This window comes from Eleutherodactylus coqui, chromosome 7, assembly GCF_035609145.1.
Source record: "Eleutherodactylus coqui strain aEleCoq1 chromosome 7, aEleCoq1.hap1, whole genome shotgun sequence".
In the NCBI taxonomy this organism is placed as follows: Eukaryota; Metazoa; Chordata; class Amphibia; order Anura; family Eleutherodactylidae; genus Eleutherodactylus; species Eleutherodactylus coqui.
The window spans coordinates 73028849-73045947 of record NC_089843.1 but is presented as its reverse complement, the minus strand read 5'-3'; the positions used below and the strand labels follow the sequence as shown (position 1 = coordinate 73045947).

At 44.3% G+C, this 17099-nt stretch overlaps 1 protein-coding gene across 3 annotated transcripts in view; it reads left to right on the top strand.

Moving 5' to 3' along the window:
* The window catches only part of TBC1D19 (TBC1 domain family member 19), a 168334-nt gene that overhangs the window by 119892 nt on the left and 31343 nt on the right, over positions 1–17099 (top strand). For all 3 annotated transcript variants that reach the window (XM_066574627.1, XM_066574624.1, XM_066574626.1), the window contains 2 exons: positions 8243–8327; positions 14697–14741. In XM_066574627.1, the coding sequence (XP_066430724.1) occupies positions 8243–8327; positions 14697–14741 (130 nt within the window). The remainder of the gene's footprint in view (positions 1–8242; positions 8328–14696; positions 14742–17099) is intronic.

The following is a 17099-nucleotide window of genomic DNA, read 5'->3' as shown; positions in this document are numbered from 1 at the left end:
ATGTGTCATTGTAATGGAGTGAGGAGGCTGGGAGGAAGGAGGAGCAGCAGCCAGAGGATTCAGAGTTGCAGCTGTGGACGGCGTAGAAGACTGGGTGGTCGATAGATTGCTGGATGCACTTTCTGCCATCCACGACAGGACCTGCTCACACTGCTCATTTTCTAATAAAGGTCTACCGCGTGGACCCATTAATTGTAAGATGAATCTGGGGACCCCTGAAACTTGCCTCTCTCCTAATCCCGCAGCAGTCTGCTGCGATACACCTGGACCAGGAGCTCGGCCTGTGCCCACACCCTGACTTGGGCCTCCGCGTCCTCGCCCCCGTCCACGTCCTCTAAGCCTACCCCTACCCCTCAGCATGGTGTATTACGAGATTAGCAGAAACAGAACGCTGTAATTAAATGTGCCGCTTATTGGCCTGTGGTTGGAGGCTGACTTCGCGTACATAACGCACTGCAGAGGCAGGCAACAATTATGCGCAAGGCTGGGTATTAATTCAACAACTACTACCCCCAGCAGAGACGCAGTAAACTGAAGGCTGTGACAGGCAGGCCTAATATTGTATTTTTTTGAACTTTTTGGGAAAAAGCCCACTTCCTATGATATACACTGTATTTCAATTTCCCTGTTGGAGGCTGACTTCGCGTACGTAACGCACTGCAGAGGCAGGAAACAATTATGCGCAAGGCTGGGTATTAATTCACCAACTACTACCCCCAGCAGAGACGCTGTAAACGGAAGGCACTGACAGGCAGGCCTAATCTTGCATATTTTTAAACTTTGTGGGAACAACCACACTGCCTGTGATATGCACTGTATTTCGATTGCCCTGTTGGAGGCTGACTTCGCGTACGTAACGCACTGCAGAGGCAGGAAACAATTATGCGCAAGGCTGGGTATTAATTCACCAACTACTACCCCCAGCAGAGACGCTGTAAACGGAAGGCACTGACAGGCAGGCCAAATCTTGTATATTTTTAAACTTTGTGGAAACAACCACACTGCCTGTGATATGCACTGTATTTCGATTGCCCTGTTGGAGGCTGACTTCGCGTATGTAACGCACTGCAGAGGCAGGCAACAATTATGGCCAAGGCTGGGTATTAATTCAACAACTACTACCCCCAGCAGAGACGCAGTAAACTGAAGGCACTGACAGGCAGGGCTAATATTGTATTTTTTTGAACTTTTTGGGAAAAAGCCCACTGCTGTGATATGCACTGTATTTCGATTTCCCTGTTGGAGGCTGACTTCGCGTATGTAACGCACTGCAGAGGCAGGAAACAATTATGTGCAAGGCTGGGTATTAATTCACCAACTACTACCCCCAGCAGAGACGCTGTAAACGGAAGGCACTGACAGACAGGCCAAATCTTGTATATTTTTAAACTTTGTGGGAACAACCACACTGCCTGTGATATGCACTGTATTTCGATTGCCCTGTTGGAGGCTGACTTCGCGTACGTAACGCACTGCAGAGACAGGCAACAATTATGCGCAAGGCTGGGTATTAATTCAACAACTACTACCCCCAGCAGAGACGCAGTAAACTGAAGGCAGTGACAGGCAGGCCTAATATTGTATTTTTTTGAACTTTTTGGGAAAAAGCCCACTGCCTGTGATATACACTGTATTTCGATTTCCCTGTTGGAGGCTGACTTCGCGTACGTAACGCACTGCAGAGGCAGGAAACAATTATGCGCAAGGCTGGGTATTAATCAGCGACTACTACCCCCAGCAGAGACGCTGTAAACGGAAGGCACTGACAGGCAGGCCTAATCTTGCATATTTTTAAACTTTGTGGGAACAACCACACTGCCTGTGATATGCACTGTATTTCGATTGCCCTGTTGGAGGCTGACTTCGCGTACGTAACGCACTGCAGAGGCAGGAAACAATTATGCGCAAGGCTGGGTATTAATCAGCGACTACTACCCGCAGCAGAGACGCTGTAAACGGAAGGCACTGACAGGCAGGCCAAATGTTCTATATTTTTAAACTTTGTGGAAACAACCACACTGCCTGTGATATGCACTGTATTTCGATTGCCCTGTTGGAGGCTTACTTCGCGAATGTAACGCACTGCAGAGGCAGGCAACAATTATGGCCAAGGCTGGGTATTAATTCAACAACTACTACCCCCAGCAGAGACGCAGTAAACTGAAGGCAGTGACAGGCAGGCCTAATATTGTATTTTTTTGAACTTTTTGGGAAAAAGCCCACTGCCTGTGATATACACTGTATTTCGATTTCCCTGTTGGAGGCTGACTTCGCGTACGTAACGCACTGCAGAGGCAGGAAACAATTATGCGCAAGGCTGGGTATTAATCAGCGACTACTACCCCCAGCAGAGACGCTGTAAACGGAAGGCACTTACAGGCAGGCCAAATCTTGTATATTTTTAAACTTTGTGGAAACAACCACACTGCCTGTGATATGCACTGTATTTCGATTGCCCTGTTGGATACCTCTTTCCCTGCCTCACCAGTACTGCCCCTATACTGAGTAAAATGACTGCAGACTGAGGACGCTATGGTCTGCACGCCCGATATACAAAAAAAAAAAAAATTGTGCAACACTGCTAAAAGCAGCCTCCACAGTACTGCACACGGTCAGATGTGGCCCTAAGAAGGACCGTTGGGGTTCTTGAAGACTAAAATAACTCCTAACGCTCTCCCTATAGCAGCATCAGCAGCACTGTCCCTGATCTATGTCAGCATGCATCTGTGGCGAGCCGCGGGAGGGGCCGATTTATATACTCGGGTGTCATCTGATCTCCCCAGCCACTCACTGCAGAGGGGTGGTATAGGGCTGAAACGTCACAGGAGGAAGTTGTAATGCCTTCCCTGTCTTTCTATTGGCCAGAAAAGCGCGCTAACGTCTCAGAGATGAAAGTGAAAGTAACCCGAACATCGCGTGGTGCTCGTCACGAGTAACGAGCATCCCGAACACGCTAATACTCGAACGAGTATCAAGCTCGGACGAGTATGCTCGCTCATCCCTATTCCATACATTACTGCTGAATTCATAACTCCACTAAGGGTCCTTTTGTGCGGGATGATTGTTGTACGCTACCAGCAGACCCAGCTATTATTGCACCTGCGTATTCACACAGCAGTGAATGGAGACGGAACAGGCCGGAGAGCCTACATTCACAATAAACAGGCAGTCGTTCACAGATGACAGGACGATCACCTTTTTTGCCTTTTTCATCTTTTTTGATCATCTTTTTCAGTTTTATGCCTGCATAAACTGAATGACAAGTGGTAAGTGAATGAATTATCATTCGTTGTGCAAGCGCTGGCAGCATTTACACTTAACTGATGATCATTCAGATTTCCGCGATCCAGCGAGAATCTAAACAATTATCATTCAGCGTAATAGGGCCCCTAGCACAGTTTCATTACAATTTTTATTTCTGTACACTTTAGTTAATATTGGCTGTGAAGATTGTGCTGGCTCTTATCACAAAGACTAAGCAAACTAATAACGGGTAGGCAGCACAAAGGAGGCTAGCGCTGGAAATCTTGATCTAAACTTTTTTTTTTTTCTTAGCACAATGTGTTCAGATCCGTGCTTAGGACTTGGCAAATTTGATCTTGCAGGAAATTGAGGTGTTTAAAGAACACAGCTGTTATGTTGCTTCTCCGAAACCTTTCAGTGTAACCTGCAATGCTGAACAAATTTAAAATGAATGTCCACCTTTTGACACCTTGTCGTTTTTATGTTCAACACTCTGCGATAAGTAATTTCTTCTGGTAGAGTGCTCCAAATCCCACTGCGTAGACATAGTTAAACAATAACTTTCTCGCTCTTGCATCCACCATTTGGGAGCATTTTATTGTGTACTGTTTCATTACTGAGATTGGCATATAAGTTGTATGTTTATATAGATTGTCTTATGAAGACCACCCGTTTGAATAGAAGCTGGCCTAGGAATCCAGTGGTCGGGTTGAGTCTGTCTTTTCAAACCCCTGGAGATTAGCTGTCTTTGCTATGGGAGTGATGCAGCCATTCACATAATGCTGTTGTAAAGAAAATTTAGTCTTAAAGCCTATGTACAACTTTTACACTCATTTTCTTTTAGTAGTAGACTTTTTTTTTATAAACTGTTTTCATTAAGAAAATATAGAAGAGCCTGCAAACCAAGTATGAGGCTTTTTAAATGCATGAGAAAGAAAACTCAATGTAATAAACAGATAAGTGCATTTTTTTTTAAATTCAGAGACTTAATAAGCTTTGACTAAGAGCAGCGTAGTCCAGAGATGGGGACACCCTTGTATGATGTTCATATGCCCTGATAGAGCCCTTAAAACCCTTTTATAGCCGTATTCACACAGTGTGGTTAAACTGCAGTAAAAAGCACAGCCATATCGAAATCTGCTGCAAAAATGCGCAGTTTTCCCAATATGGTTTTGATCGCACCTCAACCATACCAAGTGATCACAGCCTTGGTTATTCCCTATACATAAATTAACAAAATGCATATAATAAAAAAAATGAATGACTTCTGCCAAAATCCGCAGCTTCATCTTCACAAGAAGGAAAGCAGCAGAAATAATTTTTCACAAAAAAGATGTTTGTTGAATACTTTTATTCAATGTATTTTTTGATCAAGTTAGCTACAGAAGCCCCAACAGTGTGGAGAAAGGGTGCTGATGGACAGTTAAAGGCAAGTATGAAGAAAGAAATACAGTATTGCTTGTTATTGTAAGAAGTTTGGCTTTGGGGTCCCAGTTTATAACTTACTGTGCTTAAAGAGGTTATTCCCAACCTCCCAATTTTACTGACATTTGCTCACAGTAGTGGAGAAACCTAAAAGAAGTCCTAGTCGCCTCACTCCGCAGCTATGGGGAGCTAAATATTACTTAATGATTATTGGTATTTCACCACAATGATACATAAAACCTATTAATTATGATTAAAGGGGGATTCCGGAGACTGGACAATTTTTTTACATTTTCGTCCATCCACTGGATCAGTGGGGGTCCGACCGCTGTAACCTCCACCGATCATGATAATGGGGGTGCTGTTCTCCCATCCTCTATGCTGCTGCCTCTGCAGAGAGTGGGAGATTGAATAGAGAGGCAGTCACATTTGTGCAGTTCTGCTCCATTCTTTTTCAGCGCTACTGCTTGATCTATATCTATAGGTTTTCACCCATCTAGTTTCCAGTCTCCAGAGTACCCTTCTAAGGTTCTTGGGGTAGTTTTCTAACTGCAGTCATGGGACTAGGAAGAAACTCTCAGGAGGCCAGGGATTCATGAAATTAATGTTTTAAGGTGATTTATTGCTTGCTTTTAATATGGACTTTACTATAGGTGCTGATGTGTGCAGCTAATATACATTCTCTGTAGGTTACCAGAAATTTCTCAGGGTGATTTCAGTATTACCAATACTACTATTACAGTAACATTTCATCTGTCCATTCTAATCTGCACAGAATCTCAGGCATGTATTTTATAGCAACTGGCGGAATGAGCTGAGAATAACCATGTATACTTGTGAGCCAGTCCAAATATGCATCATACATAACCAGACCTGGGCACTACACAATTTGTTTCAAGATGATAAACCCTTAAATATCATCTTGATTTTTAATCACAATAGGCCCAACATTTTTTTTATTATGCTTAGAGAGCAAAATCACCTGCACAAACATATCATTAAGAGGATTAGCCACCTTATATACAACTGTGTAGCGGTCAGTGCTTGTATCTGCAGGTACAGCTCCCATTAATTTTAATTAGAGCTGTGCCTGCAGTTACAAGCAGCGGCAGCTACACAGCGGTCAGAGCAGCAGCTTTCACTTCAACCCCTGTTTGTTGTGGTGCTGACAGCAGGTTGCCGCTCAGCTTATCGTCTGGGGTCCTAAATGGCTTACCCCAGCCAATAAACTATTGATGATCTATCCTAAGCATAGATCATCAATAGTATTTCCCTGGAAAATTCCTTTAAGAAGCTCTGCACCTACTTACCTTTTGCAGCTATGCCCCATTCTTCTGCCCAGATAGCCCTGCTGCTCCTGTCCTGCAAATTGTCACTGATGGAGCGGCACGTGTTGTGAGCCTGACCATCAGAGCCTCCTTTTATCAGGAGGGAAATGGGTGCAGTATGTGTCAGTGGGAAGCACTCATCGAAAGGGACACGTCATTTGCTCCTTAAGTGGTCATTTCCTAGACGTAAGCTGTTCTGACAGAAGAAGGTGGCATAACTATAAAAAAGTAAGTCATTTTGCAGAACTTCCCAAGACTGTGCATTAGTATCTTACCCATATCCCCATTATGTATTGTCCTGAACTAAAGGCTAGGCTAAAATTCTAGCTACTTTTGCCACCACTAGAGGGAGCTTAAAAGTTTAGTGCATACTAATGATGTGCAATAACACACTATACTGTACTGTCACAAACTTCCCGTAGTGTTGGCTGTATGAAACAAGAACTGTAACATTTAAGTGTCTATGTGGGCATTTGGAGCACTGTTTCAGGAAAATGGAGATTCACTCCCTATAAATACCGTATATACCGGCGTATAAGACGACTTTTGAACCCCGAAAAATCTGCTCTGCAGTCGGGGGTCGTCTTATGCGCCGGTAATACAAAAAAAAAAAAGTGTAAAAAAAAAAAATTTTATTACTCACCTCCCACGGCGTCCTGTCGCGCTCCGGCAGGATGTCGCTCGCTCCGGCAGGCTGTCGCTCGCTCCTCGTCCCCGCCGCAGCATAGCTTTCTGAATGCGGGGCTTGAAATCCCCGCTTCCAGAAAGCTAATACACACGCCGGCAGCCATGACAGCATTGAATGGCTGTGATTGGCTAAAGCACACGTGGCTTCAGCCAATCACACTATTCAATGACATCATTGAATGGCTGTGATTGGCTGAAGGCGCACGTGTTAGCAATCACACCCATTCAATGATGTCATTGAATAGTGTGATTGGCTGAAGCCACGTGTGCTTTAGCCAATCACAGCCATTCAATGATGTCATGGCTGCCGGCGTGTGTATTAGCTTTCTGGAAGCGGGGATTTCAAGCCCCACATTCAGAAAGCTATGCTGCGGCGGGGACGAGGAGCGAGCGACAGCCTGCCGGAGCGAGCGACATCCTGCCGGAGCGCGACAGGGCGCCGGGGGAGGTGAGTAATAAAATTTTTTTTTTTTTCTCCACTGAATACCGGCGTATAAGGTGACAGTTGGGGGGTCGTCTTATACGCCCCGTCGCCTTATACGCCGGTATATACGGTATATATTTAGAAACTAATCCGAACAGAATGTTAGGCCTGAAAACAGCATGATGATAACATGTCGGCATTAACTTTAAATGTAAATCTTCCTTAAAGGGGTTGTCCCACGCCGAAACGGGTTTGTTTTTTTTTTCAACAGCCCCCCCATTCGGCGCGAGACAAACCCGATGCAGGGGTTTAAAAAAAAAACGGATAGTACTTACCCGAATCCCCGCGCTCCGGTGACTTCTTACTTACCTTGCGAAGATGGCCGCCGGGATCTTCACCCTCGGTGGACCGCAGGTCTTCTGTGCGGTCCATTGCCGATTCCAGCCTCCTGATTGGCTGGAATCGGCACACGTGACGGGGCGGAGCTACGAGGAGCGCTCTCCAGCACGAGCAGCCCCATTCAACACGGAGAAGACCGGACTGCGCAAGCACGTCTAATCGGGCGATTAGACGCTGAAAATTAGACGACACCATGGAGACGGGGACGCTAGCAACGGAACAGGTAAGTGAATAACTTCTGTATGGCTCATAATTAATGCACAATGTACATTACAAAGTGCATTAATATGGCCATACAGAAGTGCATAACCCCACTTGCTTTCGCGGGACAACCCCTTTAAGCTGAAGCCTCATTACTCTACTAATGAAACTGATTGCATTACCAAAATAATTGCTGCCAAGAAACCTTTTTGTTGTCTTTTCACAGTCCTGAACATGACTAGCCATGAAAATGAATGCCATATAATAATGCACAAAGAACTAGAGGTCAAATAGGGCATTCCTAATATGACTCTAGGGTAATTGAGGAGTAAATATCAGTCAGCTAGGAACCTGTTGCTCTAATTATCTCACAATGCTGTTTTTCTGACTTTCATGTTGATGACCTTTTATAAGGTCTGCTCTTTAATGTCTTGAAGATCTCAGTGTACTTTTTTCCCTTGTTAGCTGCTTGCAATCCAAGTTTTAACTTTTAAGTGTTGTTCAAACTATTGCTATTTCCCTTCTATTTCCCAAGGTCCTGCTCTGCTTCTCCAGGGACACCTCTGTACTAGAACACTTTGCATACAACAGTGCTTCTCCACCAAAGTCTTACATTAGAGGTAAATTGTTATATTTTTCACTGTACCTAACAGACTGTTACACTAAGCAGAAAGAAATGTGAAAATATTATACTATTTGTGGGTTGGCCAATTTTTTCCCCATCCAGCTTCAAAGAGTATAATTGCTCCCTGCTGAACACTAAGAAATAATTTTGAGTTTTGATATTGAGCAAATAAAGAGAATTGATTTGCGGCTGTCACGGTTGTTATAAAAAATGTGCAAAGTACTTCATGAAGTCCGGCATGTCGCATACAAAGTATTCTGGGAGCACAGTACTGCATTGCAGACATCATGGAAAATGACAGTAAAAGTACATTTATAGAGAAACACTGGCTGTTTACTACAGCCTAGGTGACAATCCCACTCCTAAAGTTAAATTTGCCTGCTTGGTGATGTTCACAAGATCCCCTTTTTTTGCAAGCCTACTGTTTAGGGTGCCTTCACACTTGTGAGAAAATAACGCGTTTTTTTGAGCGCTGCGAGAGTGAGTGAAAATGCAGAATTATGAAACCAATGATTTTCAATGGTTTCATTCCCTTTTGTGATGTTTTCACTCATGCAATGTTGGGTGGGAAAAAAAATCGCAGCATCTACTATCTTTCTGTGATATTGCCAATTGTCTTCAATGGGGCCGGCGGCAGCAGCACCATCCACGTTGAAAGCAAAGGGAGAACTCCGAAATCTTCTGCCACGGCTGTAACAGCCGCGGTGATGGGAAACCCCTTAAACCGCTGTGGGGGGAATCCCTTAAGCCGTTCTAAGGATGAAGGGATTTCCCATAGTGATGTGAGGCTATTTTCATGTGAAAACACCTCGCATCCACGGGGCTCTCACATGGTGGAAAATGCGATATATGGCCATGAATTACAGCACAATATGGCTCTCACCAGTGTGAAGGAGCCCTTACATTTTCCTACGGGTATAAAAAGGCACCCAGGAATCTGTACAAGAAATAACTTTCAGTATGTGACGGTGCAGAGGGTTCTTCTTAAGCAGATTCCGTATGAGGGCTATGACAAGTGAAGCGTGAGAAAAAGCTGATTACTGCTCCTTACATCTGTTCCCTCTAAATTCTTCTACTGTAAGACAAGAGAACACAGTTGGTGGGAGCGCGAGGGGGCAGTAGGGCATCTATATATATTTTTTCAGCTACAGTTAATAGCTGCGGAGCACTGGATGAGGCATTGGTTTGGAAAATCATTGCTACCACCTCCGAAAAACGCAGCAGTGGTAGTTTTGCTCGTAGCTATAAATCCTTGTAATGCTAATTGGCCCAAATACATCCCATTTGTAGCACCACACAATCATTCCATATATTAACGAACCATACAGTCATAAATAGTGGGAATGCTCTCCCTCATATAAAGGGTAAAAGTCACTGACATGTTAAAAGAGCAATGCTTTTTTGACTATTATATCAACTCCTGTCTTCTCTTCTTCCTTCTATTCTTAAGAAGCCATCTCCTCTGTCCACCTATAAAGCATATCACCACATTCCCCAAACTTTTAAACTTGCTCACCTTGCACTGTCTTCCCACCATCTCACCCTTTGACCAACTACAAATCTGGTTTCTAACTCCACATCTCTACTGAAACAGACCAAACCTAAGTCACTAGTCTACTAACTGCCAAAGCCACATAACTGTACGCTGTGCTTCTCCTTAAAGGGGTTGTCCCGCGGCAGCAAGTGGGTCTATACACTTCTGTATGGCCATATTAATGCACTTTGTAATGTACATTGTGCATTAATTATGAGCCATACAGAAGTTATCAAAAGTTATTCACTTACCTGTTCCGTTGCTGGCGTCCTCGTCTCCATGGTTGCCGTCTAATTTTCGCCGTCTAATGGCCAAATTAGACGCGCTTGCGCAATCCGGGTCTTCTGCTCTTCTCAATGGGGCTCGGTGTAGCTCCGTGTAGCTCCGCCCCGTCACATGCCGATTCCAGCCAATCAGGAGGCTGGAATCGGCAATGGACCGCACAGAAGAGCTGCGGTCCACGGAGGTAGAAGATCCCGGCGGCCATCTTCACCGGGTAAGTAAGAAGTCACCGGAGCGCGGGGATTAAGGTAAGCGCTGTCCGGTGTTCTTTTTTAACCCCTGCATCGGGGTTGTCTCGCGCCGAACGGGGGGGGGGGTTGAAAAAAAAAAAACCCGTTTCGGCGCGGGACAACCCCTTTAATGACCTATCCTCTGTCTTCAACACAGTCAGCCACTCCTTCCTGATACAAACTGTCTTCTCCCTTGGCATTACAGACTTGGCCCTCTCCCCGATCTCTCCATACCTCATCAACCAGACATTTAGTGGCACGCCACTTCCACCTTCTGCAGTCTCCAAATCAAGAGATTTCTTGATTCTGCTATTTCCTGAATTTCAAGTGAACAAGATTGCTAGAAAGTGATATTTGGGGCCGTACGCTGCTGTGCTAATCCACAGACAGCCCTAGTATAGCCTACGAGGCTATACACATTGACGTTTGTTCACAGGAACCGTTGTATCACTGATGAGTAACGGGACAAGCCAACACATGTCAATGTGGTGCTTCCGCATAAATCAGACAGCACATGGACTCGTGCCCCTGTGCTGTCCGATGTGAGTTGTGCCCAAGTGTCTATGGCGCAACTCGCACACGTGAAATGTGTACCCAGCTTAAGAGAAATAATAATGTTGTAGACGGGATACCTATTAATGGCTAACAAAAAGAAATGATGTTAATAGCGTCAGAGATGGTATAACAAAATATTTGAGGAAACACAATTTATGTGTGTGTGTATATGTGTATATGTGTATGTATGTATATGTGTATGTATATGTAATACACACAAACAAAAGAGCAGACATGGTGAGGTTAAAGAGCGTTTAAAAGAAAACTGAATACTAGCTGGGAGATTAAACCCTTATTTAGTTCACAGATAAGATAGTACCCAGTATCAAATATATATTTTTTAAATTTGCATTCCCTGACCCTCCTGTCTCTTTGGGACTTGAATTTACCTTTTAATATAACAACTTTCATAGGTTCTGTGTTGTGTCATAGGCTACAAAAGTATTCACCTACAGGTAAATGAGTCATTCTTTCACAAAACTGATAGTACACGTCCTCACTAGAGATGAGCGAGTATACTCGCTAAGGACAATTGCTCGATCGAGCATTATCCTTAGCGAGTATCTCCCCGCTCGGCAGAGAAGGTTCGGCTGCCAGCGCGGGTGACAGGTGAGTTGCGGCTGTCAGCAGGGGGAGCGGGGGAGCAATTGCCCTTAGCGAGTATACTCACTCATCTCTAGTCCTCACCATCTCTTGCCAACATTCTCCTCTGTGACCTCCCATTCAGCACTCTTGTACCCCTCTAGAACATCCTCAACTCTACGGTGCAGCTAGCACAACGTTCCCCTTGTTACTTCTTTGCATCTCACCTCTGCTAATCCCTTCACTGGAAACCATTTGCCCAGTGAATTTAATTGCAAATTATTAACAATGACGCACAAGGCTGTCCACAACATGTCTTCTCTGTACAGATCTGACCTAATACGGTATCTGATACTTCCCAACATATAATCTCTGGTCCTCACAAGGCCACCTCCTTTGCTCTTCACTTTGCTGCTCCTCATACAATCGTCTCCAAGACTTCTCCCATGCATCTCCTCACTACCCAAGCCATCAGACTTAGTCCCACCTTCCAAAACTTTAAAAGCAACCTGAAAACCTACCTCTTCAGAAAAAGCCTGCAATCTACAGTGACCCTGCTGCCATCACACTTTCACATTAGCGACTTTCACTGTCGCCTACTGTCTCCTTTCTTCTTCCCTTGTAAATTGCAAGCCCTAGTGGATGAATACAAATTCCCTCTGTACACATCTGTCATTACTGAAACCCCTTTCACATGTACAGTGATCTAGAAGTAACCCCTTGGCGAGCTGAACCTACGCTATACACACCCCACCTGCAATCGTATTGCGGCTGTTAACCACTTAAATGCCACTGTCAATTCTCATATGAGGTAGTAGGATGTCATAGCAGCATGAGGCCTTTTGAAGATCCCTAGAACTGCTATGTGTTTCTGCCTATTACAACATGCCTGTGGCAGACCTTAAAAGTATGCTTGCAGAAATATAATATATTGCAATGCTTAAATATTGCAGTATATTTTATGAGTGATTAAAATGACTGTACGTTAGTCCCTTAGGGGACTAAAAATAAAGTAAGGCCCAATGTCCATGGGCAAATTTGAAGTGTGCAATTCGCACAGGGCACCCACGCAGACGATCCGCAGTTCAAGCTGCCCATAAGAGGACATGGGCGTCCACAGCTGAATTTAAGCGTGCAGATTTGTTTTGTGGACCCTTTGGTCCGAAAGGCAAATCGCAGCATGCTCCATTTTGCTGCGGTGCCTGCATGGACGGCTTCCATTGATGTCTGTGGAAACCATCCGATCCATGGCCCGTCCACAATTGAATTGCGGATTCCGTGGGAAAGCAGGAGATTTTTTTAAAAAAAACCCTACTACGTATGTGCGCTGGCCGGTGCTTCCGCACACATCCGCAGTGATGACCTGGACAGGCAAGCACTATCCTCCGCTGCGGGCAGAGTCGGATTCTGCTGCAGGTTCCCTTATGCAGAATCTGACCAACCCGTGGACATGAGGCCTTAAAGGGGTTGTCTCGCGAAAGCAAGTGGGGTTCAGCACTTCTGTATGGCCATATTAATGCACTTTGTAATATACATCGTGCATTAAATATGACCCATACAGAAGTTATTCACTTACCTGCTCCATTGCTGGCGTCCCCGTCTCCATGGCTCCGTCTAATTTCGGGGTCTTCTCGCTTTTTTAGACGCACTTGCGCAGAAGGGTCTTCTCCTTCTGGTCGGTCCGGGCATGAGCGGCGTTCTGGCTCCGCCCCCTTCTACGTTTCATCGTGTAGCTCCGCCCCATCACGTGTGCCGATTCCAGCCAATCAGGAGGCTGGAATCGGCAATGGACCGCACAGAGCCCACGGTGCACCATGGGAGAAGACCCGCGGTGCATCGTGGGTGAAGATCCCGGCGGCCATCTTGGAGAAGGAAGAAGTCGCAGAGCGGGGATTCGGGTAAGTAATATATTTTTTTTTATTTTAACACATACCTTGGGTTTTTCCTGCGCCGAACGGGGGGCCTATGCAAAAATAAAAACGTTTCGGCGCGAGACAACCCCTTTAAAGTAAGTGAAATAAAGTTTAAATAAAATTACAAAAATAATAATTATTGAACGTTTTAAAAAAAACCTTTTCCTATACTTATAATAATGTTTTATTTTTTTAAAGGAGTGCTACAAAATATATAAATCTGATCTTGTCCTAACCACTCTGATGCACAAAATAAAGTTATAGTCATTTCTGCTGCAGTGTGCACAAAACAAGACCCCCACCAAAATGGCACAATTGTGTTTTTCCATTTCACTCCCCTTCTCAGTACATTAAATAGTACTATTGCAAAATACAACTCGTCCCGCAAAAAAGAAGCCCTCAGACAGCGACGTCAACAGAAAAATGAAAAAAAGGAATCATTTTTTGAAAGTGGGGGAGAAGAACAAAAAATGGCCGGGGTTTATGGCACTTTAAAGTAATATCCTCTTAGTAATTCTTTCTATAAGCTATAGCATCTATTATGACGTTAGTTGTCTTTTAACCTTGATGCTAAAGTAGCAGCATTGCCAGCCACCGGACTGGATCACTACGGGTGCTTACAATTTTAGATGTTACTTGTTTGCAAGGTGACACTGTAGATGCAGATACCGTATCGGTCAATATCTGTTATTATGCTGTGGATTTTGCACTTAGCGATTTGGAAGTGTTAAAGCTATATTCTCACTAGTGTTGTGGCTCCATTTATAATGGAAGCAGCAATGCCCTGCCACATTCATCTTATGTCGGACATCAGCAGTTACACTGTCCACATACAATGGGGTCTGACATGTTCTGCCAAAATGCCCTTTGCCTTGTTGTGGAAAATAGTGCTGCCCGCAGTAATCTGCATTTTGATGTAATTTGTGACGGAGTATCAAAGTCGTTTCTTTTATTCTCCCCCGGCCCCAAAAAAAAGCTAAACACTACGTGATAGTAAAAAAAAATGTCAGTGTAGAAAGTACAATTCATCCCTAAAAAACAAGGGTTCATATCCCTCGCTGTCAAAATAAACGTTTTAGAATGTGTGGATGGAACAAGACCAACCCTATTTCTTAGTCTTAAGGAGTTAAAATGCCTGATACATAAAGTTGTGAGGGGGTTTTGTAAGGTTTTCTTAATGAGAACACTTCAGTATACAATTTGTACTCCCTTTTTTCCTTCTGTTAGTTTGGCACCTATTCTGAAAACTGTATGTCTTTGATTTACAGGAAAGCTTGGCCTCGAAGAGTTTGCAGTCCACTACCCACCGAACGGTATGCTGTGCTCTGTCTCCCTCTAGTGGTGAACAAGGAGATTGCAGACATAGTAAATACAGTAGCTATAGGAGAAATTTATACATAAGATCACTTCTATTCTGTACTTACAAGAGTGATATATATTTCACATCTTTATAATCTTCATTAGGAACTGTTTTTAGATGGATGGATAGTACAAAAGCAGTTGAGAAATTATCAGCATCATGCTACAAGTACTTTACAACAATCCTGGAAAGGTGACAGTATAGGACTTAGTGACTATGATGAATGCTTACACACTATGTGGGTTATTACACTGTAGCAATGGACTGCATTATTTGTCAATTTCCTCATGACTTTGAAATGAATTAATGACTGGAATATTAAGCCAAAGTTATATGGAGTGATGCCAGCCTACATCCACTGCACCAAACGTCCCTTTTCTTTTACTCTTCCCAGTATATAACACAGAAGTGAGGTAGAGTAGAATGAGGAAGACCTACATATAGCAGCTCCCTTTACTTAATAAACCGTGTTTTAGGCCTCGGTCACACGGGCGTTCATGAATTCATGAATAGGTGAGTGAGAGCTGCCTCTGATTGGCTGAGGGTTGTGACCAATCAGAGGCAGCCCATTCAGCAGGCGGGGATTTTAAATCCCCGCCTGCTGAATACTACAGAGAGCAGTTCAGGAGAACTGCCGGCCGGACGCGGCTAAACTCCGGCTGCAGCAAAAAGGTGAGTATACTTTTTTTTTTATTTTTACACATTTTCAGGATGCTTTTCAGGGAAGGGCTTATCTTTTAAGCCCTTCCTCGAAAATTCATACAGCGCTTGCCGGCAGCCCATTGCTTTCAATAGGCGAACATCGTTCTTCTCTGCAACAGCTGTTACAGCTGAGGCAGAGGAGAATGATCTTTAGTATATGTTCTCAATGGGGTCAGCACTGCTGCCGCCGGCCCCGTTGAGCGCATATATAGAACACAACGATTCGCAGAACGCAGATAAGCGCGTTCTGCGAATCGTTGTGTCCTATAATTCATCGCACATCCGAATTCGGCCCTAGTGTTTGGATTGCCATAAATGTTGGTTTTTACAATAAAATAGCCATATAAGTTTTCTGCAACTCGCTCTGCTACATTGTTTCTGAGACTCCCATTCACTTCTATTGGAGTTATTAAACATTGTAGAACAGCTAGCTCAGCTGTTTCTGTAATCCCGGCCTACAGATTGGTATTCCAATTTCAGCTATGTTTGACAGAGGAGATAATACCTTGAAGTGCAAAGGGATCTCAGAGATGTGTACAAAACACTAGGCAGTAATCTCCCCATAGTGTTGATTACAGACAAAGGCTAAAGAGAAGTCGTTCAATGACTGGACCCTATAGACTGGACCAATGTCAGCACCTGGCAAACCAGGGCAGGTGCTGGGGCCCACTCAGCTTGGGAGGTACACTCAGAGGTGGGATAATCAATTTTATCAGGGTCTTTAAGGCATGGATAGAATTAACAATGACAAGAACAGTACTGCAGGAAGTCAAGTGCTTCCTGTTCCTTCACCAAGCGCTCACCCTGTCATTCAGGTGATATCATTATGTCACCTGTGTCCTTCTGCATGGTTCTAGCCAGAAGGATGGAGAACACCATGGGAGTGTGATGAAGGTGAGTGAGTTTATTGTTTTATTGGGGGGGGGGGGGAGAGGCCTTATTAATTACTCATGGATCACAGGGAGGTCTATAAATAACTCTTAACACAGTAGGACCTGTAAGTAGTTCATGGAGCACAGTGTGACCTTTAAGCAACACATGGGACACAGTGGGGCCTATAAGTGAAGCAGTGGAACCTATAAATGACTTGCGGTGCACAGCGGAGCTTATAAATGATTAAGGAGGTAGAGCTTGGTCTATAAATTACTAAGGAAGCAGAGTGTAGCCTATAAGTTACTGAGGGGGGCCCTATGTAACTCTGTCACCTAAAGGCCCATGTAAACCTGGAGCCGGCCCTGCCCATAGGGGTCTGTGGCCTGCCTCTATGGGAGGTACAACACTGACCACAGTCCCAGATGTTTACTACATGGGAATATTGACACTTCAAAAATAAAAGTAATTGATTTACACAAACACTGTTACAAACTACTTATTCCATCCAGGAATTCCATTATAATTCGCTGAAAAAATAGTGCAACATGCGGTGCTATTTTTTCCGGTACAATGATGGAATCCCTGGAGAAAGCAAACAGAACCCATTGTAGTCAATAGCTTCTGTCAGACGCTGCTGGCTTCTGTCATGTTGACAGACCTGGCGGCCACTTTTATTTCCGTTCTGTTCCTTAACAGGACTGAAGAGTGGCAATATGAACAGAGCCTAAGGTGATGT